General features: G+C 42.0%; 1 protein-coding gene across 1 annotated transcript in view; it reads right to left on the bottom strand.

The window, feature by feature from the left end:
• Positions 1-25100, bottom strand: part of CTDP1 (CTD phosphatase subunit 1) — a 93217-nt gene that overhangs the window by 33818 nt on the left and 34299 nt on the right. The window contains exons 9-11 of the mRNA XM_084850053.1: positions 24271-24412; positions 21022-21252; positions 14508-14667 (exon numbers count right to left, since the gene is read on the bottom strand). Coding sequence (XP_084706179.1) covers positions 14508-14667; positions 21022-21252; positions 24271-24412 — 533 coding nt within the window. The remainder of the gene's footprint in view (positions 1-14507; positions 14668-21021; positions 21253-24270; positions 24413-25100) is intronic.

Here is a 25100-nt window from a genome sequence, read left to right as displayed (position 1 = left end):
TTGCCTCAGAGGCAGAATTCCCCTCCTCTTATGGGGACGGAAACATGGTCATCTCCCCTAAGGACCCAGGCTCCCCTAGGTGTCCTGCCATGGGTAGCTCCTTGGTTTTGGCTGCCTCTGGTAGCTCTAGCTTCTCCTCAGCACAGGAATCCTCCAGTGGGGGCATGACACCAGGGTTCAGCAGATACAACAAGCCATGCCCGGATGGTGATTATGGAAATTGTGCTCTGTATGCGCCATGATTTAAATAAGCTACTGTACTTAAATAAGGCTTAAATAGCGACACCCTCTGTACCAAAATGTTCAAGTTCCTTGCCCCTATGGATCCAGCACTCCTCCTCTCAATTTCATTGTGGGGTGCTTCATTAATGCAAATGGCAGTAATTCAGTGCTAAGACAAATATACAGATTACAGAGCCACGCCTGCACAGTAGTAGAACATTAAAGAAATGCATGAACAAGTTCCCCATTGAAACAAATAGCCCTAATTGGAGATTTTTGCTGTTAGCCTCTTAAGAATTAATCATAGCAATGAACATACAATACACTCTTGAAAATTCCATTCCTAATATAATGGTAGTATACTTGTAGTGAGATAAATCTAGAAACTAGAAAGCGACAGTGTAAGGCTGTGATACATTTATTCAGACTCCATATTATCTCACTGGGCCTTTTCAGATGTAATATTCCTGGCTTAGAATCATAGAACAGTAGGGTTGGAAGGGGCCTACAAGACCATCAAGTCCAACCCCCTGCTCGATGCCAGAATCCAAGTCAGAGCATCCCTGACAGATGGCTGTCCAGCCTCATCTTGAATGCCTCCAGTGTGGGAGAGCCCACTATCTCCCTAGGGAATTGGTTCCATTGTCATATTGCTCTAACACTCAGGAAGTTTTTCCTGATCTTCAGCCAGAATTTGGCTTCCTGTCACTTGAGCCCATTATTCCGTGTCCTGCATTCTGGGATGATGGAGAAGAGATGCTGGCCTTCCTCTCTGTGACAACCTTTCAAGTACTTGAAGAGCGCTATCATATCTCCCCTCAGTCTTCTTTCTCAAGGCTAAACATGCCCAGTTCTTTCATTCTCTCTCCATAGGGCTTTGTTTCCAGTCCCCTGATCATCCTTGTTGCCCTCCTCTGAACCCTCTCCAGCTTGTCTGCATCCTTCTTAAAGTGCGGTGCCCAGAACTGGACACGGTAGTCCAGATGAGGCCTAACCAATGTTGAGTAGAGGGGAAATGGTACTTCCTGGGATTTGGAAGCTATGTTTCTATTAATGCAGCCCAAAAGAGCATTTGGCAAAGGGGCTGCCTTTGAAAACGGTCCGGAAACTTCAGCTGGTCCAAAATAGGGCAGCAAGATTGTTAACAGGGACTGGCCTGCGAGCTCATATTACGCCAGTACTTTTCCAGCTGCACTGGCTGCCAGTCCATTTCCGGGCCCGATTCAAAGTGCTGGTGTTAACATTCAAAGCCCTTAACGGCTTGGGGCCAGGTTACCTGAAGGATCGCCTCCTCCCATATGTGCCTGCCCGGACCTTAAGATCATCATCAGCGGCCCTTCTCCGTGAGCCCCTGCCAAAGGAAGTGAGGCGGGTGGCTACTAGGAGGAGGGCTTTTTCTGTTGTGGCACCCCGGCTCTGGAATGAGCTCCCTAGTGAGGTTCGCCTGGCGCCTACATTGTACTCCTTTCGGCGCCAGGTGAAGACCTTTTTATTTTCCCAGGCTTTTTAGCTTTCTAAATTTTTATCTTTGCTGTTTTAAATCTGTATTTTAAATTCCTGTACTGCTGCTAGGTTTTATTGTGGTTGTATTGTTAATATTGTGGTTTTAACGTTCTATATATTTTAAATTGTTTTATTGTGTGTTGTTTGGTTTTAATTTTTGTGAACCGCCCAGAGAGCTTCGGCTATTGGGCGGTATAGAAATGAAATGAATAAATAAATAAATAAATAAATAAAACATCACATGGTTGGCTCATATTCAGCTTGTGATCTACAATAATTCCAAGATCCTTCTCACTTGTAGTGTTATTGAGCCACGTATCCCCCATCTTGTAATTATGCAATTGGTTTCTTTTTCCCAGGTGCAGAACTTGGCATTTATTCCTATTAAATTTCATTCTGTTGTTTTCTGCCCAGAGCTTTGAATTCACTTTGAATTTTGTTTCTGTCTTCCAGTATTAGCTATCCCGCCCAGTTTTGTGTCATCTGCAAATCTGATCAGCATTCCCTGCACCTCCTCCTCCAAGTCATTAACAAAAATGTTGAAGAGCACTGGGCCCAGGACTGAGCCCTGCAGTACCCCACTCGTTACCTCTCCCCAGTTGGAGAAGATCCCATTGATAAGCACTCTTTGAGTCCGATTCTGTAGCCAACTGTGGATCCACCGGATCGTTGTTTCATCTAGCCCACTTTGAGCTAGTTTGCTCATCAGAATATCATGGGGCACTTTGTTGAAAGCTTTGCTGAAGTCGAGGTATATTATGTCAACAGCATTCCCACAGTCCACAAGGGAGGTGACTTGATCAAAAAATGAGATCAGATTCGTCTGGCAGGACTTGTTCTTGACAAATCCATGTTGGCTTCGAGTAATCATTGCTTTCAAAGTGCTTCCAGATGGATTGCTTTATCATCTGGTCCAGAATTTTCCCAGGGATTGATATCAGACTGACTGGTCTGTAGTTCCCAGGTTCCTCCTTTTTACCCTTTTTGAAGATAGGGACAACGTTAGCCCTCCTCCAGTCATCTGGCACTTCACAGGTCCTCCATGATTTCTCTAGGATAATAGACAGTGGTTCTGAGAGTTCTTCTGCCAGGTCCTTTATTACTCTAGGGTGCAATTCATCTGGCCCTGGAGATTTGAACTCATTCAAAGTAATTAGGTGTTCCTTGACCATATGCCTATCGATCTCAAGCTGCAATCCTGCTTCATCAGCCTGTACTTTGCCTTTGCCAGGGGCGTCATAGACCCCCTTTTGGGAGAAGACTGAGCCAAAGTAGGAATTGAGCACCTCTGCCTTTTCTTTGTCATCTGTTATAATTTTGCCATCCTTATTTAATAACTGAACCACCATTTCTATCCTCTGCCTTTTACTATGCATGTAGCTGAAGAAAGCCTTTTTGTTGCTTTTAGCATCCCTTGCTAACCTCAGCTTGTTCTCAGCTTTAGCCTTCCTGACACCATCTCTGCAATTCTGTGCTACCTGCCTGTACTCTTCCTTTGTTGCTTGGCCTTCCTTCCACTTCCTATATGTGTCCTTTTTTGTTTTCAGGTCATCTCTAAGCTTTCTGTGAAGCCACATTGGCTTCTTCTGTTGTCTTCCACCTTTTCTTCTTGTTGGAATTGTTTGTAATTGTGCCTTAATTACAATTATTAAGTTTGTAATAATAATTGCAAAGAATTGAGAATTTCCTTTTTTAAAAACTCCCACCCATCTTGGACTCCTTTTCTCATTACAATCGCTTGCCATGGGACCTTACTTATCATTGTTCTGAGTTTATTAAAATCAGCTTTCCTAAAATCCAGGGTATGGGTTTGGCTACACTCGGCTTTTGCTTCCTTCAGAACCAAGAACTCAAGTACAACATGGTCGCTTTCCCCCAGAGTTCCTGTTACTGCTACTTTACCCACTAAGTCATCTCTGCTGGTTAGGATCAAGTCAAGAATAGCCAATCTTCTAGTTCTTTCCTCTACTTTCTCTATGAGGAAGTTATCCACCACACAAGTCAGGAATTTCCTGGAGGGGCCATGTTTTGCAAAACTTGTCTCCCAACAAATATTGGGGAAATTGAAGTCCCCCATTACTACTACATCATGCTTCCTTGAAACATTGGCTATTTGCTTTTCAAAAGTTTCATCCTCGTCTTCTCCTTGATTGGGTGGCCGGTAGTAGACTCCGACCACCAGGTTCCTTTTATTCTTTGCTCCATTTATTTTACCCCAGATGCTCTTGATGGGGCTACCAAGCTCATCCTCCTGTATTTCTGTGCAGAGATATGTATTTTTCACATATACTGCAACCCCACCTCCCTTTCTGTTCCTCCTGTTCTTTTTGAATAAGTTATATCCTTCAATTGCCAGTCATGAGAGTCATCCCACTAGTCTCAGTTATACCTATCAAGTCATAATTTCCCTCAAGTTCGTTCTGTTTGTTTCCCATGATCTGGGCATTAGTATATAGACATCGAAGACCATGTGGTTCATGGTCTGGCTTTCTTCCTACATGTTTGTGAAGACTATTATTGGGCGCTATTAGAGCTGTTCTCTCTGTTGCAGTGCACAAGCCTTTGTCTATTGTTATCCCCAGCTTTACATCTCCCTTCCCCGTAGGATTCAGTTTAAAGCCCTCCTGATAAAGTTCTTCATGCTGTGGCCAAACACATTCTTCCCAGCCTTTGTGAGGTGCAACCCGTCCCTTGCCAACAGTCCATCTTCCAGGAAATATAGCCTGTGGTCCCAGAATCCAAATCTCTCTCATTGGCACCACCTTCGTAGCCAGTCATTCACCCAGAGTATTTTTCTTTCCCTTTCTATTCCTCTTCTAACTACTGGAAGGATGGATGAGAAAACTATCCAGGCCCCAAAGTTCTTGAGTTCCTTTCCCAAAGTTTCAAAGTCTGACGTGATTTCTTCGTAGCTCCACTTGGCGGTATCATTTGTTCCCACATGGATGAGAAGAAAAGGAGACCTGTCAGTGGGCTTTATGAGCGCAGGCAACCCTTCAGTCACGTCTCTAATCCGTCCTCCTGGGAGACAGCATACCTGGCGAGTCCACGGGTCTTCATGACATACTTGAGTTTCGATCCCACGCAGCAAGGAGTCTCCCGCTACTACTACTCTTCTCTTTCTGTTGTTGTAGGCCTTGGTTTCATTACCTCTGCTTGGCTGACCTTCAGCCTCTTGCTCGCTCTCATGCTGGTTCCCCTGTAATTCTTCCTCTGCAGGCTGTCCTCCAGTCTCATCCTCAAGTACCTGGAAACGGTTCTCTAGTTCCACTGCCTCCACAGGTGCCGAGTGTCTTCTAGTTGTTCTGCTCCTGTCATCCTTTTCCAAGGAGTATCCTCTACTACATTTTTCCTCACCTCAGCAGTTTCCTCTTCTGCCTCAGCTTGCTGTTGCTCTTTTAACTCCTATACTTTTCTGTAGTTCCACCGTTCTGTCCAAGAACTCTTCGTGTTCTCTTATTCCCTGGAGGGTCGACACTCGCCGCTCCAGTCCTCTTACTTTTTCTTCCAGCAGTGTGATCAACTTGCACTTGTTGCATGTGTAGGCTATGTTGTTCTCAGGCAAGAAAACAAACATGGCACACACCTTGCATGTCACCACCACTGGGGAGTCTTGTCCTTCCATAGTCTCTTCCCTCTTTGTGTCCAGCTTAGTGGTTATTCAAGAGTAACCTGTGTCTGGTCCTCTACTCACTGAAGGTTAAAAACAGAGTCCCACTGGTATGGAAGTGTGTGTAACAAGACAAATACATTTTTAAAAAATGAAAAAAAAGTTTAAAAATATATAAAAAACCACCCCCCAAACAAAAAAATATCAATCAATCAAAATTTTAAAAAAAATGTTAGGGGCCTCCCTCTTGACCTCCCCTGCTGAACTCCCCTGGCCAACTCCTATTTGCTCTCCCTGTCGCTCTGATCGCTTGCTCTTTGGGAGCTTGCCTGCTTCTATAGTCCTTAGACCAGCTGGAGTAGCTTCCTCTGCTCTGCTCAGCTGGGAGGCAGGAAACAGACTGAAGCTTCCTGCCCACACAGCTGCTGGGAGTACTCAGGCCACCCCCCCCCCAAATTCAGTTGGAGCTCTCAGGAGCACCTGGTGAGCTCACAGCCACTCAGGAGGAGAAGGAGGAGAAGGAAAAGGACAGCCCCCTGGGCTTCCTCCAGCCCACTAACCTCTTTGCCTTTGTCTCCTTTGTCTCTTCTCCCACTGCAACTCCCCTGGCCAACCCCTGTTTGCTCCCCCTGTTTGCTCATTCTCTGGGAGTTTGCTTGCTTCTATAGTCCCTAGACCAGCTGGAGCTGCTTCCTCTGCTCTGCTCTGCTCAGCTGGGAGGTGGGAAACTGTGGTATATGAAATGCCTTGGTTGGGGCAGCTTTCTGGCCTCCAGCCAATCTCTTGACTGGGGAAGCTTTGGGGAGGATGTGGGGCGGGTGAAACTAGCAGGGAAAAGAATCTGTTGTCTCTGATCGCTAATTGGAGATAACAGTGGGGATTCCCCTGCACACCATTTCCCCTCCCAATTGGCCTATCCTGCATACCCCTCCACAGTGCTTTGGGGAGGAGCCTTCTCAGGGGCCCCATGAGCCAGCCTGGTGGGCCAAATTGGCCTGCAGGCTGGAGGTGACCCATTCCTTGGCTAACAGGTCCCTTCTAAACAAGTAATGCTTGGCTCCTTCCATGTATGGGCCTTAAACACATCAGTGATGTGGGTTTCTGAAAATATTTGAAAAATTTCCTATACAAATTAGGCTGATTTATATAGATTAATTTGCACTGGAAAATATTCAGATGCCCTAGGAAGTGATCTAATTTAGCATGCTTTTTTTGGACTTGCATTTAGTAAACAAAGTACTCCGTGTTATTTTTTTTGCCCCAATACACCACAAGTTTGACCCAATATATTTGAGGGGAAACGTTAAAGTGCACTTAATGTGATTTAAATGTTCTACTATGTAGAAATTTTTATTGAAATACTTGTAAAAATTCAAAGACAATAGCATGCACTTCCCTTACAGTGTTTAAATGTAAGAAAAAAGCAAAGGTACTAAAAAAATTTGACACGCTAAATTGGCCTTCCCCAATCTGATGCCTTCCACATGTGTTGGACCACAACTCCCAGCTGGGAGCTGTAGTTCAACGCATTTGGAAGGTACAGGTTGTGAAGTAATTTATTTTAGCAATCCAAAGGACTGTGCATGATATGCTGAAAACCACTCATCTATTTTAGCAGAGTTCAACTCTCTTCCACTAAGTTTCCTGGGGCACCTTCAGTTCCACTGTCACCACTTACTAATTCTATTGCACATTGTGACATACATGCGTGTGATACATACACACACACACACACACACACACACTCACACTCATTTATTTCCAGCAGGCTGTACTGAGGGGAGAGGGAGAGCAGGGCCATTTCACCAGCGCTGCTGAAGACCTCCCTCATGGGGGCTCCTCCTCCCTCAACTGTCGCCACCAGCAGCCATTCCAGCAGGCTGCATGGAGATGAAAAGCAGGGGCATTTCACCAAACCTGCTAAAATAATTAGTTATTCACGTCTTTCCTACCCATTCCTTTTTCCTTTTGTTGTGTCTTGTTAGATTGTAAGCCTGAGGGCAGGGATTGAATTTGACTGTGGAGCAGCATACTTCAAATAAATAAAATGTCAATGACATATATGTATTCTCTCACATACTTGCTAGGGATAATCACGTGAAAAACATGGAAGTACAACTTTGAAACTGCCAAGCTTGCCTAATATTGCATTTGCAATTGGGATCCATTCATTGTTACTAATGAACTTATGAAATGGAAAAAAGAAGCACTGGAAAACTTTCCACCACGCATCACTGAAACACATATCTCTTTCAGGCCTTTCCTTAATGTGTTCTTGCCTATGTGATTCTGAGCTGTTTTGATTTTGAAATCTTAAAGTTTTGTCAGACCAAGGTGGCGCTTTGTGATAATTTATACCACCTGATGTGTCTACCTTATCTATTTATTGTCCACTGCATGCACAGCTTTATGAGGGCATGGCTCTGAAAGGAAGCCAATAAATCCATTGAACAGCTAAATAAATACACAGTTCATACTGAGCTAATGACTGACAGTGATTTCAAATGAAAGAAAACCAGTTTAATAAAATGTCCCATGTTAAATCAACAAGTTGTGGCTGTTTGCACGTAATGACAACTCATCGATTTAAAAACCAATGGCTTGCTGTGCGCCAGCAGACGCACTGCCTGTAGTGCATCTGCCTCTTTTGCTTTAGTGCACAACTCACCATCAGCTCCTTCATAGGTTATGCAACATGATGTGTGAACCTGGACTGCTAACCACTAGGTTGTTTAACCCCTAAACAACCCAGCAGTCCAGATTTACACAAGCTGCACAATCTCAAAGGAGCCGATTGTGGGTTGTGTGCTAAAGCGGAAGAGGAGGGTGTGATGCAGGCAGTTTGTCTGCACATCCCCAACAATTCATTGTTTTTTAAACCTATGAGTTGTTGATATGTGCAAACCAGGTCTTTGTGTTGTTACTTGTCACCCACACTATGGCTTCATTTGATAAATATTTTCAAAATGTTTCCTTATTTTATTTTCACACTGTGATGGGGGGGGAAAGGTTATTATAGCAGTATGCAGCCAATAGAGAAGGTGCAGCAGAAGATAATTAATATTGCTTGAAGCTGTAAAGATCTATATTTTCTGCCTTTCACTGAATAATACTCCAGAAGTATTTATTATAAACAGGGACAGATTTAATGTTAATGTGCACATAACTGAGTTATAGCTAGTTACAAGACATGCTGGCGCCCAGTGTATTCCTCTGGTATTTGAACCACTTCAAATAAAAGTACAGAAATAACTAGGCAAGACTGTTAACCTCCCTGAGGTGAACTGATTTATAAATAAAGGGTAACAGTGTCTTCTTGCTTGTGCCGAATTGGCTCTTACTGTCTCTCTTGTATGCATTCTCAGGATATAAAGAGACTCAATTGTTTTGCCATTTTAAAGATGAATGAGGTGGTACCACTGTTTTCTGTATGTGGTTTCAGAATTAAGGGCCAAGATCCTTTCCCCTATCAAAAAGAGAGTATATTCTGGACAGTATATTCTCTAGTATCAGAAAGAAGTATATCCTCTTAGAGGGTGGGGATAGATTGCAACCATTTGTTGCAGATCACTCTTATTTCCTCTCTTCTCCAGAGGAAGACAGTCAACAGCCAGAATATACTCTCTTTTTGATTCTGGGGAAAGGATCTTGACTAGAAGGAATACGGGCACACTGACAGCCTCGACCTTTGTAGGGTACAGACTCGGTTGACCTAGAGTGACCTAATCCGAGGTCCCTTTATTTATTTCCCACTCTATATCATTAGGATCTCAGGGCAGCATACAGATAAAATCAATTTAAACAGTGTAAAACAATAACTAATTTAAATAGCTAAAACATATTAAATAATTAAGCTAGCTAATACCAATTTAAAATCTAAAACTATAAAACACTTAAAACAGTGTACGAACTCAGAGAATCCAATTACCCCTCAAAACCTTTGGTAAAAAGCCACGTTTTAACTTGGTGCTGAAATGAAACTAGTGCCTGTGCCTATCAGGCCTCCAAGGGGAGGGCATTCCACAACCAGGGTGCCACAGCAGAAAAAGCTCTCTCCCATGTCCTACCATAGTGTATGTCTCGCACTGGTGGGATGAAGAGGAGGGCTCCTCCAACAGAACTCAATCCTCGGGCAGGCATATATAGGGGGAGGTGGTCCCTTAAGTATCAAGGTCCCAAGCTGTTTAGGGCTTTAAATGTCATCACTTGCACCTTGAATTCTGACCCGAAACATATTGGCAGCCAGTGCAATTCCTTTAAACCAGCGTTATGTAATCTCTACATGATGTCCCAGTCAACAGTCTAGCTGCTGCATTTTGCACTAGCTGCAACTTCCGAGTCGTCTTCAAGGGCAGCCCCATGTAAAGTGCACTGCAGTAGTCTAATCGGGAAGTTACCAGCGCGTGCACTACAGTGGCTAGGTTATCTCTGTCCAGGAAAGGCCGTAGCTGGCGGAGCAGCCAAAGCTGGCCCCAAGTATTCTGGGCCACGGAGTCCACCTGCGGCTCCAGTGACAGGGAGGGATCTAGGAGTACTCCAAAGCTATGCACCTGCTCGTTCAGGGGGAGTGCAACCCCATCCAGGACAGGTCACTTACCCAATTCCTGGACTTGGGAACCACCAATCCACAGAGCTTCCATCTTGCCAGGATTCAGCTTCAGCTCATTGGCCCTCATCCCGCCCATTACAGCCCCTAGGCACTAGTCCAGCACTTTCACCGCCCCAGCTGACTCTGACAAGGAGAAGCAGAGCTGAGCATAATCAGTGTACTGGTGACACCCCACCTCCAATCTCCTAATGACCTCACCCAAGGGCTTCATAGAATTATATAATATAATCCTTTTCCTTTACTACAACTATTCCAGTTTCATTCCATCTTGGGAAATGTCTGTATCATGGCAGCCACTATACATCTTCAGCAAACACATAAGAATATGAGCTATGTTCTAAGTAAGGGCAGATAGCTTTCCCCTCAGGACATCCTTGCACTCATTCTGAGACACCAGCCACGTGGCTCACAAGCCCATTCTGCCTCCAACTGAAGCAGCACCGGGAGACCAACACAGGCTAAAGTAACGCAGCACATGTGGGCTGTTAACATAGGAATTGCTGAAGCAGTGCTTTTGACTGCTGGAAGGGTTGCGCTGATAACCATTTGTGGGGAATTTTTATTCCACTGTTAAAATTAAGTGTACTTGCTAGGGAAGCTATTCATTTTCAGATTACCAGTTGCTAGCAGTTTCTCCATAGCAGTGGGGGTTCCAGACTCAACCTATTTATTTAAAAAATGCCTATGCAAACTATAAGTATTCTTGGTAATTGCCTATACAGGCCAGCATTTCTGCAATCCATACATAGAAATAAAAGCTGAGTAGCTGGAAGTCAGTGAAATATTAATACTCTGAACATGCAATTTTCACAAACATCCCCCCCCCCCCGAAACAAATGAATGTTAGCTAAAGAAACAAGGAAGAAGAAAAAATCAGTTTTCCTGTATCATCCAAATAAAAATGTTTTACTCCTTGTTCATGTCCAATCATACAGCTGAAAGGATTTGAAGGTCATGCTCCATAAGGGCACTGCATGAGTTATGTGGCACTGAGGTTCTTTTCTGTCTGCCGAGATTCATGAGTGTCCCTGGGTTTCATTTTTAATTGTGTTTAGACTTCATGCGTTTCTGTGATAAGTTCTGACGTATGAGGTAAAAACACTTGCGTTCTTCTACAGCCTCAGAAAGAGATAAAAAGCAGTATACAGTAATGTAAGGATCATTTCAACAAATGTCTTGAATATAATGTATACGGGAGAATGCAGCAGAATATCTGGCAACCAGCATCCATATTTTAGCAGAATTAGAACCTATATGCAAAATGGACTTATAAAAACATGTTACCATGTCTTTAAATGTACTAGTACTCAACACCTCTAACAGCCACTTGCCATACCATTTCTGTGCACGCCAGCATCTTTAAATGTGTGAAAATAATGTGCTAATTGATTTAAGCAACTTTTTCTGAGATAATGTGTTGTGATCAAACCTCTAGAAGACAGTCTGAAAGCAGAATCTTCACTCAGAAATGGGGAAATGTACTAACTTCCTTATTCTTCATTAGCTGCATTCAAAGGTGACTTTAAGCCATGAATTACAGCTTAATAAACCAGAATGTGAACAAGCAGCATTCTGGTACATACAGCCCATTCGCTCCCACTTTGTGTGAGCAGGTAAACAAACCAGGAAAGGGAGAGCTTTGCATGACACCCCAAACTGGGATTATGGGTTATTGTGCTCAAACAGAACGAAGTGTAAAAATTACAGACCCTGGCTGAAAGGTAGCTGAAAATTCTAACCTGTTTGGGCGCAATAAACCATAACCCCAGGTTTGAATGTCATGCAAAGACCCCCTTTGCTGATTTAACTTCTAGCCCCAAATGGGATGTCTGTACTAGCATGCTGCTCATTCACATTCTAGTTTGTCAATCCATAATTCATGGCTTAAAGTGACATATGAACATTGCCATTGTGTCTGTATGTACTAAGACACAGGTATATGTACCAATGTTTTCTGAAAGTAATATGGTAAGTGGCCCTAAGCATAATGGAAAACATACTCTTATTTAGATATGACTAAAACCTAGGCATGATGCTGGCCAAGAGAATGAATGCAGCAGCTGCACCTTAGTTTGAAACTTTGTTCATTCTTCAGAGTTCTGTCTTGTCAAAGGGAATCTTAAGGGGTGCTGGACTCGTTTGATCTAGTTCCATATATATTTCACCATAATGCAGTGTTCATTTTTAGCTATCACAGACAGTTACTTTGGAGCCAAATGATCTGAAATTGCTTTGGTCCCACTTCTATTAACAACATAATTAGAAAGAAAGCTTACAAGGGCAGGAATGTGCTCCTTAAAGAAGGAATATACAGCCTTTCACTTTACCCATATTTCACTTTACCCTCAAGCCAGGTTAACTTTAGAGAAGCATAAACCCCAGAACCCAGACCATACACATTTATCTCGGAATAGGTCCCACTGGCATCAGTGGGATTTCTTTGTAAACATCCATAGGACTGGCTTCAAAATAGGGTTCTAAAAGCAGGTTTCTGAGCATCCCCAGGCAGTCACTCCCTTAACTCCTTTTAACATTATAACATTACGCACACACTGGCCCTAAAGATTTAGATTGCATTTGTCACTAAACAAGAACACGGACATCTTGTTCATTCATGCAATCGTCTTAAACCAATGGACATGTTGTTGTTTTTAAAAAACTATATAATTAAATGAAATAATGCTTTAAAACACACACATTGTGTACAAATGAAGTACAAAAATAAATAATGATAAATTATTTATCTTGCTAGTATGACTAAAAGTGAATGATAAGACATGGGGTCAATAGTGGCTTGGATCCTAAGTTGCTCTTCCATTCATATAAGGGAGGGTGCAATTTCCACCTGCTTCCCCCTTTCATTTGTAGCCTTCTGGACCATATCTCACACCATTCCCAAGCGTCTCCCAACCTGAAGGAGCAGACTTTCTCGGGGCTGTAATGGGAAGGAGGAGGCAGGAAAATCTTGTTCTGTGAACATGAACTTTGTTCTGTTCATGGAAGAAAACTGAGGTTCTAAAACGATGTAAATTACATAAAGAAAGAAGGTTCACTAGGATAAAACAGTAGGAGACAGTAAGATAAAATAAGGATTGGCAAAAGAAAACACCTACTATGCAATAGACAATATACTTGAAGAATCCAAGCATATGAAAACATAGAAAAGTACTCAGGCACATAGAAGAACCAACTTTCAACTGCTGAAACTAAGGAATAATGAGGTTCATGAAAAGTTAAATCGCTGACCCAAATACAGTGGCTGTATTTGGTATGCTCCACTTCTTTATTCTACCTGAATTAAATGCTTAACTGTAACACTTAATGTGTTAAAAATAAAGACAATAGTCTTTGTTCATAAACAAAGGATTAGGACACTAGTCACCCACAGACTAGCAACACCACCAGTCTTCAAATACTTAAGTTGGAGCATACCAAATACAGCCACTAGCACATGGTTGTAAACAAAGATGAAATTATTTAGACATAGCTGGCAAATATGATGTTACATACTGGGTGTGAACATCTTACAGATAAGGAAATGCAGAATTTCCAGTTCCTCATTTGTCACTTCCCAGGCCGACCAGCCCTGCACATAACCTTTGGTAAATTATGCACTTCTTTCTCTAATCATTTTAATAACAATTATTATATACAGGAGATTAATAACCCAAAATGTTGGAGAGGTGGTTCTCTCCCTCATGCCTCCCCTGCATCTTCAATACCACACTGGAATTAAAAATCCAAGAGATGTCACATGTTTAAAGTTACACATTACGCTAAGAAGCAGACAAATATATTGCACAGCTCATACGAGTGAGTTCCCAGCTGAAGCATTATGACAACCTACTTTATCACTGGAAGCTAAAAAGCTTATCTTTGAGCTTAATCCTCACTCTTCATCTGACCTCTTCCCATAACTTAGAGGTTAGTGCTTAAGCTACCTTTATCACATTAAAATGTGTCATGTGAACACATTACTGTCAGGAGCGCTCTGGCGGCTTCTCCCAGTATATTCCAATAGCCAACTCAAGACACAGACCAAAGGATTTCTTTTCAAAGCTTTAATCCTTTTACAACTTAATGACTCTTTCAGATGCTAATCACCAGCGACTAAAGCAAGGAACAGCAGGGTAGCCTAAGCTTCAAGTAGTCAGTTGATCCCTGTTTGAAAGAGAGTCACTTGAAGACCCAGAACTTATGGGCTAGGGAGAGATCCTCCCTCTTCCCCTTGGGTCCATGGGAGGCGGCTGTTGCTTGCAGGCCAAACGGGCGCTACGCCTCCTTTCCGCGCCCTCCATCGCTCGTCGCTCTTTGCATCTGCGTCGAGCGTCTAAGAAGCCCCCCTCCTGCATTCCCTCACTACCCAGGTCGCTATCTATCTCTGGAATGCTGGCAGGAGGAATCTCTGCCAGTTGCTGAGCCTGTGAGGGATGAGCTGGCCCCTCTCCCATGGACAGCTGTTCCTCCTCAGAATCCGAACTGCTCTGAGGCTCTCTGGGCTCAGTTTCCACCCTGACAATTACTCGGTCACAGTCTGAATCTTAAAACATTAAATTAACTCACCTCTTTATCCATACTTTCTAAATCCTCTTTACACATGGTGTACAGCGGCATTGTCTCAGACATACTTGGCTGGCGTTTCCGTTTGGATGGTCCAGGTTCTTCATTCTCACTTGCTGGCATCTCCTCTTCATCAAAAAGCTGTTGATGTGGTTGAACAACTCTGAAATATTTTAAAAATTCTGTATTACAAAGGCACTATGACTACAACTTACCATAATTTCAGATTCAGCATGGGATACATATCCATTTCAAAACTCATACAAAAGAAAAAAAAAAGTGCTCTCATTAATCATGTTGCTCAATTTCAATTGTCCTCTGCCCCATTTAAAAGAATTCTGATGGCAATATCATAGTTTTGTCAATTAGAAAAGCAAGACTCACCCATAACCCCAATCCCTCTAGCACTGTTTGTTCCACCAGGAACAAAAGCTACAGTAAGATAAAAGTCTGAGAACTGTCCACTTTTAATGTGCACAAAGATTAAAAACTAGAGGATTCTGAACAAAAGTCTTTACAGAAGATTCTAGCTTGTGTGTACGCATGCGCACATGTACATATGTGTTTTGCGCCCCTATAAACTCACTTGGACATATGATTGACTTGCACCTCATCAGACAATGCTACCCAAATGTAAAGCATGTGTGAACAAAGAGACCCATGATAAAGCCTATGATGTTTTGCCACTAAAAATGGATCCAAGTGTTCTGTGGCATTAGAACAGCACATTATTTTTTAAAAAGTTATTAAAGGGCAGTATCCTATATTGCTGCTGTGCGCTCGCTAGTTCTGTTATGCTACATAATGGACCACTAGTGCAACAGGAATTAGCATTTCCTAAAACAAGCTTTTCACAGAGGAATTTACTAAGAGAGAAAGTTCTGAAGGGTCACCTGCTGCAGAAATCAAGCTGCAACTGAGTGAGAAGGCAGGGACCATGCCCCTTTGAGCATGCACCAAGAGGGGTGGGGGCAAGTCTTGCGTTAATAACTTTTCACCACTGAGCTCTATAAGGTTCCAAACATTGCTCTGCATAGGTGTAGAACCCATATGTGGGACTGCACAGAGGCCATGAAGAATCACCTCTTATTCAATAAAATATCTTTGCGATCTTCTGAAGTATTTATTTTTAAATGAGTTTCTTCAACACATTCATCTTTTTATGTGTAATTCAAAATAGCACCCTTGGAGTGCCCAAATGAGCAAGCAGACTGCTTTCCCTCCTGATATGTCATTCAGACTGCATTCATCAAGTACTGCAAACGTTATTCTGATCCAAAAGATTCTTATGTACTGGCATGCAGGTTCCTCTATTCAGAATACACAGATCCCTCAATACTCGACTGGACACTGATAATGCCAACTATGTTGAACATTTGTTTGGCTCTTTGTAAACAATCTAATTAGCGCAGGAGGATTATATGTACAACCCTGGATGCTGGATATGGGGATTATGTGAAGCAAATGCACAATACTCTTTGTGTAAAGCAAGAACAGATGCAGAAGGATCATCCTTGAAAGACTGGTGTTAACTCTGGAAAGTATTTTATAGAGTACCAAATGCAGATTGATATATTGCTCATAATGTTTGCAACCCAAAGAAACAATTTATGTACAAGAAATTGTGTGCAGAGCCTAAACCTTGTTTGAAGTTTTTTTTCTCTCCATTACGTTAGAGGAGGAAAGCTCTTCTTCAGCTTAAATGGCTGCTTACCCCTTTGGCAATGAAAGCTGCTGTAGAGAAAATGTAGAAAGAAGTGCTGTCTGTGTGTGAAGTGTATTTATATATTTCCCACTTTCCTACATATAGCACCCAAGGCATTATACAATAGTTATAATAAAAATGCAACAAAATAAATCAAAAGTTTTAAGAAATCAACAATAAGACAGCATTCTAACTAACCATCTTTTTGATCATGGGTAATTTTCTACAATCTTCTGTTCACTTCTTGTAACCTGGTATTTTCAAAATATAGCTAGAGCATTAAATTGGATGGGGGAAGGTTTCAACTGGAGGCAGTTTAAAACATGGATGAATCATGTGAAGAGTGGATAGAATATAGCACCTAAAAGATGACAAAGTTGGTACCAGGTAAGCTTCCCTGGGGAGAATTATAACTTAAACTATGGTGATCTGCTCTGTTTTGACAGCATTCCTCATAGCAGTTGCTTGAGATGGGCCCTTCTCCCTCACCTCCTGATTTTCCGTCCTCAGCAACAAGAGCTCTAGATCGTCAGGTGCTGCTGATACTGAAGGACAGAGCAGCAGCAGCAAAGGATTTTTAGGGAAAATGGAAGATGTTATACATTGGGCAGAATCCTGGGCTCTGACAGTACAGCCTGCCCTGCAATGTCACACAATAAGAGATCTGGAGTTCCTCTACAGCAGCAAGGCTTAGTCCATCTTGAATGCAGTCTAAACTGGATGCCATCAATATGGTACCCCAGTTATATACCAAGTATGAGCGATGCCACAGATCACAGCAATGATAACACATACAGTCTGTCATTGCTAGTGTCTGGTGGCAGAGAAAGCTTGATTATCTCTCTGCTTCCAGTGTCACAGCAGTCCTTTGGCTAATGACAGTTGTTGAGCCCTATCTGGGATGTTATTCTTATTGCTTTGCCTCCAAACACTGCTTATGAACCTAGTCAGAGATCAAAAGAATATATTCTGTATCATTCATGCTGCAGGCCTGAAGCAAAAAGAATGCATCCCCAAGAGATCCCTCTGGACCTGGGAAACAAATAGTGTGAATGGGACTTCAGAACTCTGGTGTGGGATTTTGGCTACAGATGTAGTTCTTTGTGGGCGTATAATCATTCTCTGTATTCTGGTCTTATAGTGAAATAAGACATCAGTTAATCTTGTTAACAAAATGTGACTAGTTTAAGCCTCAAAGATATCCCCCTGCCCACCCCACTGTAGGAATAGGAGCATTTATACTAGGCAGACAGGAGTAAGCCATCCTACTCTTTCCATGTCATTTATACTGCTTATAAATCCTCAATTTCCAGCTGTAAATGGAAACAATTGCAACATAATACAACTGCTAGAGAGCCAGATAAACTCTAATATTCTGAAGTTACCCTTCCTTCCTACTTGCACAAAAAAATCCCTATGCATGGCATATCCAACCCTATCAGGGGCTTGGAGCATGAGTTAAATCTAAGAAATATACCACTCAAAATATCCATTTAAAATATTTCTAGGCTACCTTTCAGGGCAGAAGCCCTCCCAAGGTGGCTTACAACAATAAGAGTCTTCTACGAGTCCTGTCCAAGATATATGGAAATTCAATAATCAAAACAATAGTTAAAGCAGGAACAAAAGCCAATGCCTCCATTTAGACCATTCCAGATTCACACTATTGTACAATATTTTGAGTTTTATATTTTTTCTCTCTCAGGTATTATGTATGGGAGACAGAGATGTTTGTAAAGGTCATGGTGCTGACCTCTGTCTGCAGTTTAAGATGGTGATGGAGAAGGCCGCAGAAAAACAAATTAGGTTAAGACCTGAGCCTTAGGCAAAAGGGTATTGAATGAAACAGACGCATGCTACAATACAGAAACAATGCTGACTCTCACTTTGAAAAGATGTACATATTTTTTAAAATCAGCAATTATCAGAATCTGTCTCTGGCATTAATCGGAACTCACAGTTCTCTTGGAAAGCAGAAAAAAGGAAAAAAGATGTGATAGCCCTTACCTGGAGATTAATTTGTTATAACCACTAGATACAGAGAAAAGAGAAATCAAATTGGGTAATATTATCTAGTAGAGCGAGGGCTGGATATAGCTCTTCCTTAGGAAAAAAAAATCTGTATGTAGAAGAAAATCTCAATGGCATATTCTTATCTGTCTCTCTCCACCAGTTCTATGATTTCCCTTCTGGGCAGCTAAATACTATGTCCTCTGTAGTAGCTTTAAAAATTCACTATGGTAGTTAGAACATAACATAAGAAGAGCCATGCTGGATCAGACCAAGGATCCATCTAGTCCAGCATTCTGTTCACACAGTGGCCAACCAGCTATCAACCAGGAAGCCACAAGCAGGGCATGAGCACAACAGCACCCTCCCACCCATGTTCCCCAGTATCTGGTGTACATAGGCTCACTGCCTCTGGTACTAGAGGTAGCACATAGCCATCAAGACTAGCAGCCACTGATAGCCTTTCCCTCCAGGAATTTGTCTAACCCCCTTTTAAAGCCATTCAAACTGGTGGCCATCACTACTTCCTGTGGTAGCAAATGCCACAGTTTAACTATGTGCTGTGTAAATAAGTACTTCCTTTTATCTGTCCTGAATCTCCCACCGATCAGCTTCATTGGATGACCCCAAGTTCTAGTATTTTGAGAGAGGGAGAAAAATGTCTCGCTATCCACATTCTCCACACCATGCATAATTTTGTAGACCCCTGTCATGTCTCCCTTTACCCTCCTTTTTTCCAAGCCAAACAATCCCAGCTGTTGTAACCTTCTCTCATAGGGGAGATGCTCCAGCCCCTTGATCATTTTAGTTGCCCTTTTCTGCACCTTTTCCAGCTCTAAAATATCTTTTTTGAGGTGTGGTGACCAGAGCTGTACACAGTATTCCAACTGTGGTCGCACCATAGATTTGTATAGGGGCAGTATGACGTTGGCAGTTTTATTCTCAATCCCTTTTCTAATCAGACCTAACATGGAGTTTGCCTTTTTTAGAGCGGCTGCACACTGGGTTGACACCTTCATTGAGCTGTCCACCACAACCTCAAGATCTCTTTCTTAGTCACTGCATGCTCAGATCCCATCAGGTTATACTTGAGGTTGGGAATTTTTGCCCCAATGTGCATCACTTTACACTTGCGTACATTGAACAGCATTTGCCATTTAGACGCCCATTCTCCCAGTTTGGAGAGATCCTTTTGGAGCGCTTCACGACCCCTTTTTGTTTTAACCATCCTAAATAATTTGGTGTCATCTGCAAACTTGGGCACTTCACTGCTCACTCCTAATTCTAGGTAATTTATGAAGAGGTTGAAGAGCATTGGTCCTAATACAGATCCCTGTGGGACCCCACTATTTACTTCCCTCCATTGGGAGAATTTACCATTTATTCCTACTCTCTGGTTTCTGTTCTTTAAGCAGTTACTGATCCATAAGAAGACCTGTCCTCTTATTCCATGACTGCTAAGTTTGCTCAGGATTCTTTGGTGAGAGACTTTGTCAAAGACCTTTTGGAAGTCCAAGTAAACAATGTCTACCGGATCACCCCTGTCTACATGTTTAATGACACTCTCAACTATCTCTAAAAGGCTAGTGAGACAGGACTTACCTTTGCAGAAGCAGTGTTGATTCTTTTTGAGCAAGGCTTGTCCTTCTTTGTGTGTACTAATTTTATCTTTAATAATGCCTTCAACCAATTTACCTGGAACAGACATTTAGCTAACCAGCCTGTAATTTCCCGGATCCCCTCTGGATCCCTTTCTGAGAATTAGTGTTACGTTGGCCATCTTCCAGTTCTCTGGTATAAAAGCTGATCTTAGGGACATGTTGCATATTTTGGTTAGAAGATCAGCAATTTCATATTTGAGTTCTTTGAGAACTCTAGTATGGATAGCACCTGGGCCCGGTGATTTATTTGCTTTCAATTTATCAATAAGGTTGAGAACTTCCTCTTTTGTCACCACTATTTGCCTTAGTTCCTCAGACTCCCTTCCTGAAAACATCAGTTCAGGCATAGGTATCTGTCCTATATCTTCTGCAGTGAAGACAGATGAAAAGAATTCATTCAGCTTCTCTGCAATTGTGTGCTTTAAAATGAAAATAGGTACACACAAGTCTTTAATAGATCAATGACTGGGCAAAAAGAAAACTTAGTTAATAGTACGCACTTAAAGTGCATATGAAACTGTAATTTTGAAATCTGTCTTGAAATAAAACAGAAAATTGTATGGTTACAAGTAACAAACAAAAGAAAATATTCAAAATGAACACTGCTTGCTGAATTGTACTTGAAAGCCATAGCATTTCATACGTATTATTGAAACCTGACATTCATGTTTAAAACTGTTTGGTCTGGAAGAGAAATACAAAAAGTAGAAAACTGTGGGCAGTGCCCAATTCGACATTAACACTAATGTAAATTACGTTGTACAAGCATAAGTGACCTCCAGCACAACCCCAACAGCATTTGCTGGCATGACGGGTTTTCTGGGGAAATCCGTCGCACTAGCAAACACTATTGGTGTTGCACTAGAAGTCACTTACACTACTGCAACATAATTTACATTAGTGACAATGTTAAAGTGGATACATTTTAAGTTTTTTGTATGTAAGTTATTATGAATGTTTTAATAAATATTAGGAATTAAAAGTGACATTCCGCTGCATTTCAGCCTTTCAAGTATAGCATCTATAAAAATAATTTGGCACCAAGAGGAAAATTTATTTTGGATTATTTGTACAGAACCTTGTTCACATCTCAGTGTCACACAAAACTTGAAAGTCATTTGAATGCTATCTGTTCACGTACCTGAATAAGGAATGCTCCCCATGGACTGGTAGAGTAAGGGGAGGAGCTGGTGGCTGAATATACAGTGACTGGCTGGAATTCTGAGATCCTTTCCTAATTAGTTTTCCAGTGTTGGGATCATAAAGCCGAACGTCAGGACCAGGCTGACACTTTGGATGAATGGGAGTTGGATGGAAAAGAGCAGTCTGGAAAGCACTGTGTATATCTGGAAACATGGCAGGACTGTTCTCTCTGTTAGATGAAATATTTAAAAGATTTAAGTTAGTAATCCACTTTTTCCATTCCATAAAAAATGCATAAACAGGATCCATACTGGACCCTTCCAACGGTGACTGCAAGACAGATGGTCCTACTCCAGAAGTGCTTCAGTACTCTAACCTGCTTGAGATTAATTCTGAGCTGGATGGATTGTTAGACAACTGGTGGTTCAAACTCTCCAAACAAGAAGTGAAAAATTCCTAATTCATCAGCCCACCAGTCTAATGCATCTATCTTTCCTGCACTCCTCTCTCCACCCTGCAGTGCAAATTTCCGTTCCAGAGTGCAATGCCTTTAAATTCCTCATCCATTCAACTTGTTGGGTTGGGCTCCAACAGTTATCAGGGCTGCTTAGTTCATTTAAAGAAGGGGTGCACAACCTGAAGCCCCATGGGTACCCTGACCCTCCTGCTGCCACCACTACTAGTGGCAGAAAAATAGCGATCTATGAGGACATCAGTGGGGCTGGGAGAGGTGAAAGCCTCTCCTAACCCCCCTCCCCCAATCTTACTTCCAAGATTGCTGTTTTCCTGCTGCTAGCAGCAGCAGAGAAACAGCAGTCTCCAAAGAGATAGCCAGGGGATGGGAGAGGCTGTCATCCCCACCCCCTGCCAGCAATCCCTAAATCTCAGCACGTAAGGAGGGGAGGTTTAAACTTCCCATTCCTGCACGCTGAGGGATGTATGTCATGGTACTCATCCCTTGAGTAACTATTACCTTGCTTCCTAGTTCCTCAGTGTGACAACTCTAGTAACCCTGATGGGCACCTTCTATTTGTTGCTCTGGGATCCCACCTCAAATGTTACATTTATTATTTAATAACTTGTATTCCACTTTTCTCCATCACAGATGGAGTCAAAACAGCTCACACAATTAAAATAAATTCAAGTACAAAATACAAAAAAGCAGCAGCATCAAGAAAGCCATGTCAGCTACATGACACTACCATTCTGCACCCATTCTCCAAGTTATCGTGCCATTATTGCTATAATTACCAAATCACATTTTGGCAACAACTGCAAGGCAATCCTATTCACAATCAAAGAGACAAATCAGTTTAATTCAAGCAAGATTAAGAACAAAACAATAATTAATGAAAACCACACAAACAAGGCAGCCAGGAACACAGCAAAAAACCAGTTCATTAAAACTCCTCTCTTTCCCCCTCCCGCCCCTCCACACTCACTCACCTATCCCTCAAACCCTAAAATAGAATGTTCTTCACAACCTCCCAGAGTACAGGCCAAATAAGCCTCATGGGGGAGGGCATTCCACAGGGAGGGTGTCATGACAGACAGCACCCTGCTCACTGTCACCAGCCAAAACTCTGGAAAAACTGAGTCACTTTGAGCAGGGCCTCATTAGCTATTCTAAGATTAAAAGGGAGGTAGATTCCCATGGTGTGTCCTGTATGGTATCCTGGGCCTAGAGGATAAAGGTTTTTCAAAAGGCAAGTATCAGCATTTTCAAGTGTGCCTAGAAACTAATTTGGAGCCATGGAAGCTTTTAACACAGGTTTAAATGTGGCCTGTCCGAGGCAGCTATATAAAACAGAAAGGACAAGGTCCCAATAACAATTTCACTACAAACACTCCAGGTGTAAGAGACATACGCAACTGCACCAGAGCAGATAACTACAGAATTTATACTGATTGGTGGTACAATTATGCCAACTGATTTTTAAAAACAACCATTATAAACAGTCAGTCAACATTTCACAACAACTGTATCAGTTATGCTCGTCAGTCTATGGAACCCTGGCACCCCAGCTGTCTACTGCATCTACTGTCTACTGTCTGTTTGGTGACTGGTCTTGAGAGTATCTATACATTCTGGGGTGAGCTGGAAAAAATAAGAGGGATTACCTCACTCTTAACCCACAAATAAAGGAGGCTATTTTGCCTTTATTAATCAGTATACCACTGAAAGAATTAGTCCACTCAGGAAGTGAAATTCTTCTTCTTCAATGCTATCAGTTACTGCAATTTGTTATTGAACATGTTATATCTACAGGAGTACCTGATGAAGACTTTATAGAGTCAGAACGGAGACACACAGGGGTTCCGTAGACTGATGAGGATAACTGATATAGTTGTTTTCAAATTTTGACTGTTTATAATTGTTATTGTGTAAAATCAATTGGCATAATTGTTCCGCTAATCACTATAAATTTTCTAATTATCTGGTCTGGTGCAGTTGTGTAGGTCTCTTACACCTGGAGTGTTTGCACTGAAACTGTCCCAGGCAGCTGCATTTCAAATCAATTTCTGAACAGTCTTCAAAAGGTAGCTTCACCTAAAGTTAATTGGAGATGAACAGGACATAAACAATGGCTAGGTCGCCTTCACAAGAGAAGCCAGTTTGTATACTAGCTGAAGCTCTTAAAAGTAATTCCTGACCACAGATGCCATCTGAACCTCCAGGAGCAGAACTGGGTCCAGGAGCACCAACCCTCCATACAGGAAGGGTCCTGAGGAATCATTTTTACCATTTTGCCAAGTCTAATCCTGAAGGAAGCTTCCCATGGAATTATTTTATAACTAAAGAATTTCAGTTAGTGGTTAGAGTGTTGGACTCTGACTTGGTAGATCCAGGTTCTAGTCCCCACTTGTCTATGAAGCTCACTGGGTGACTTTGGGCCAGTCACTGACTCTCAGCCTAATCTACCTCACAGGCTTGTTGTGAGGATAAAATGGAGAGAAGGAGGACCATGTAAGCCAACTTGAGTTCCCTGAAAGAGGAAAAAAAGGTGAGATATGAACATTAATAATAACAATGCTGCACTTTTCAAATTGGTACAGTGGGAGGGAAAAGCAACTCATATTGCTCCATTTGCTGTGCTTTATAATTTATAATTTTTTCTTCTAGTATTCCTTTTGAAAGCCAGGACATCAAGTTGCATGCACAGGTCTGATTATTTAAGCAAGGTCAAGAATGAACAAGCCAGCCCTATGTAAATTTAGGTTCAGGTTAAGTTAAAGCATTTTTTACCTTTGTGTTTTAAGGTAATCGTCCTTCAAAGGAAAAAGCTGTTCTTCTACTTTGTCCCAACGTTCCAAGCAGCTCCACAACCAATCTGGATTTACAATATGGAGGTTTTTACAGTTCTGAGCTTGCCGGACCTTTTCTGTGCCTATTTAAACAACCAAAGGTTAGTGCTCATGATGCTCTTTGCAATAAATCAGTCTATGAATGAGGTTTATAGGGGATGCTTAAGTTCTACTATGATTTCAGCACAGCTTAAGAACACATTTAAAATAACATGGATTTCAATTCAACTTGGATGTTCCAAACTTTCTCAGGGCTGTTCCTCATTCTTTTAAAAATCCCCTTTAAAAGCAATTCGCCTTTAATGTAGTAATTACTAGATTTGGAGCCTTAACAGCATTAAATCTTTTAAATATCAAGATCCAATTGCAACACAATTCTTAATGCAGCCTTACCCATCCTAGTGCCCTCCAGATGTCTGTCTGGACCACAACCTGCCTCAGCCACAATAGTAAATCGTCAGGGATGGTGGCAGTTGTAGTCCAAAACATCTGGGGGGGCATCAGGTTGGGGAAGGCTGCTTTAGTGCAACAGAGGCATACAGCATTCTTATTTTTCTGATGAATCTAGCCATTTGTTCAGATAAACTACTTACACAATTCCAGGTAGCACTTCAAGAAAGAAATACAGCCCAGGCTAAAGGAGGAATGCCCTCAAAATGGGTCTCTAACATCTTTCAAGACCTTTCCAGTCATTGAATATTGGACTTTTCTTAAAATATTCATGCACAGAAATATCTGAATAGTAGTTCTGAAAGTTTAATGCATTGCTGG

The sequence above is a fragment of the Heloderma suspectum genome, chromosome 4 (assembly GCF_057233095.1).
Source record: "Heloderma suspectum isolate Gila_16-S chromosome 4, 16-S_ref, whole genome shotgun sequence".
NCBI classification, from domain to species: domain Eukaryota; kingdom Metazoa; phylum Chordata; class Lepidosauria; order Squamata; family Helodermatidae; genus Heloderma; species Heloderma suspectum.
The sequence above is the reverse complement of the archived record's forward strand: the minus strand, read 5'-3'. Positions and strand labels throughout refer to the sequence as shown.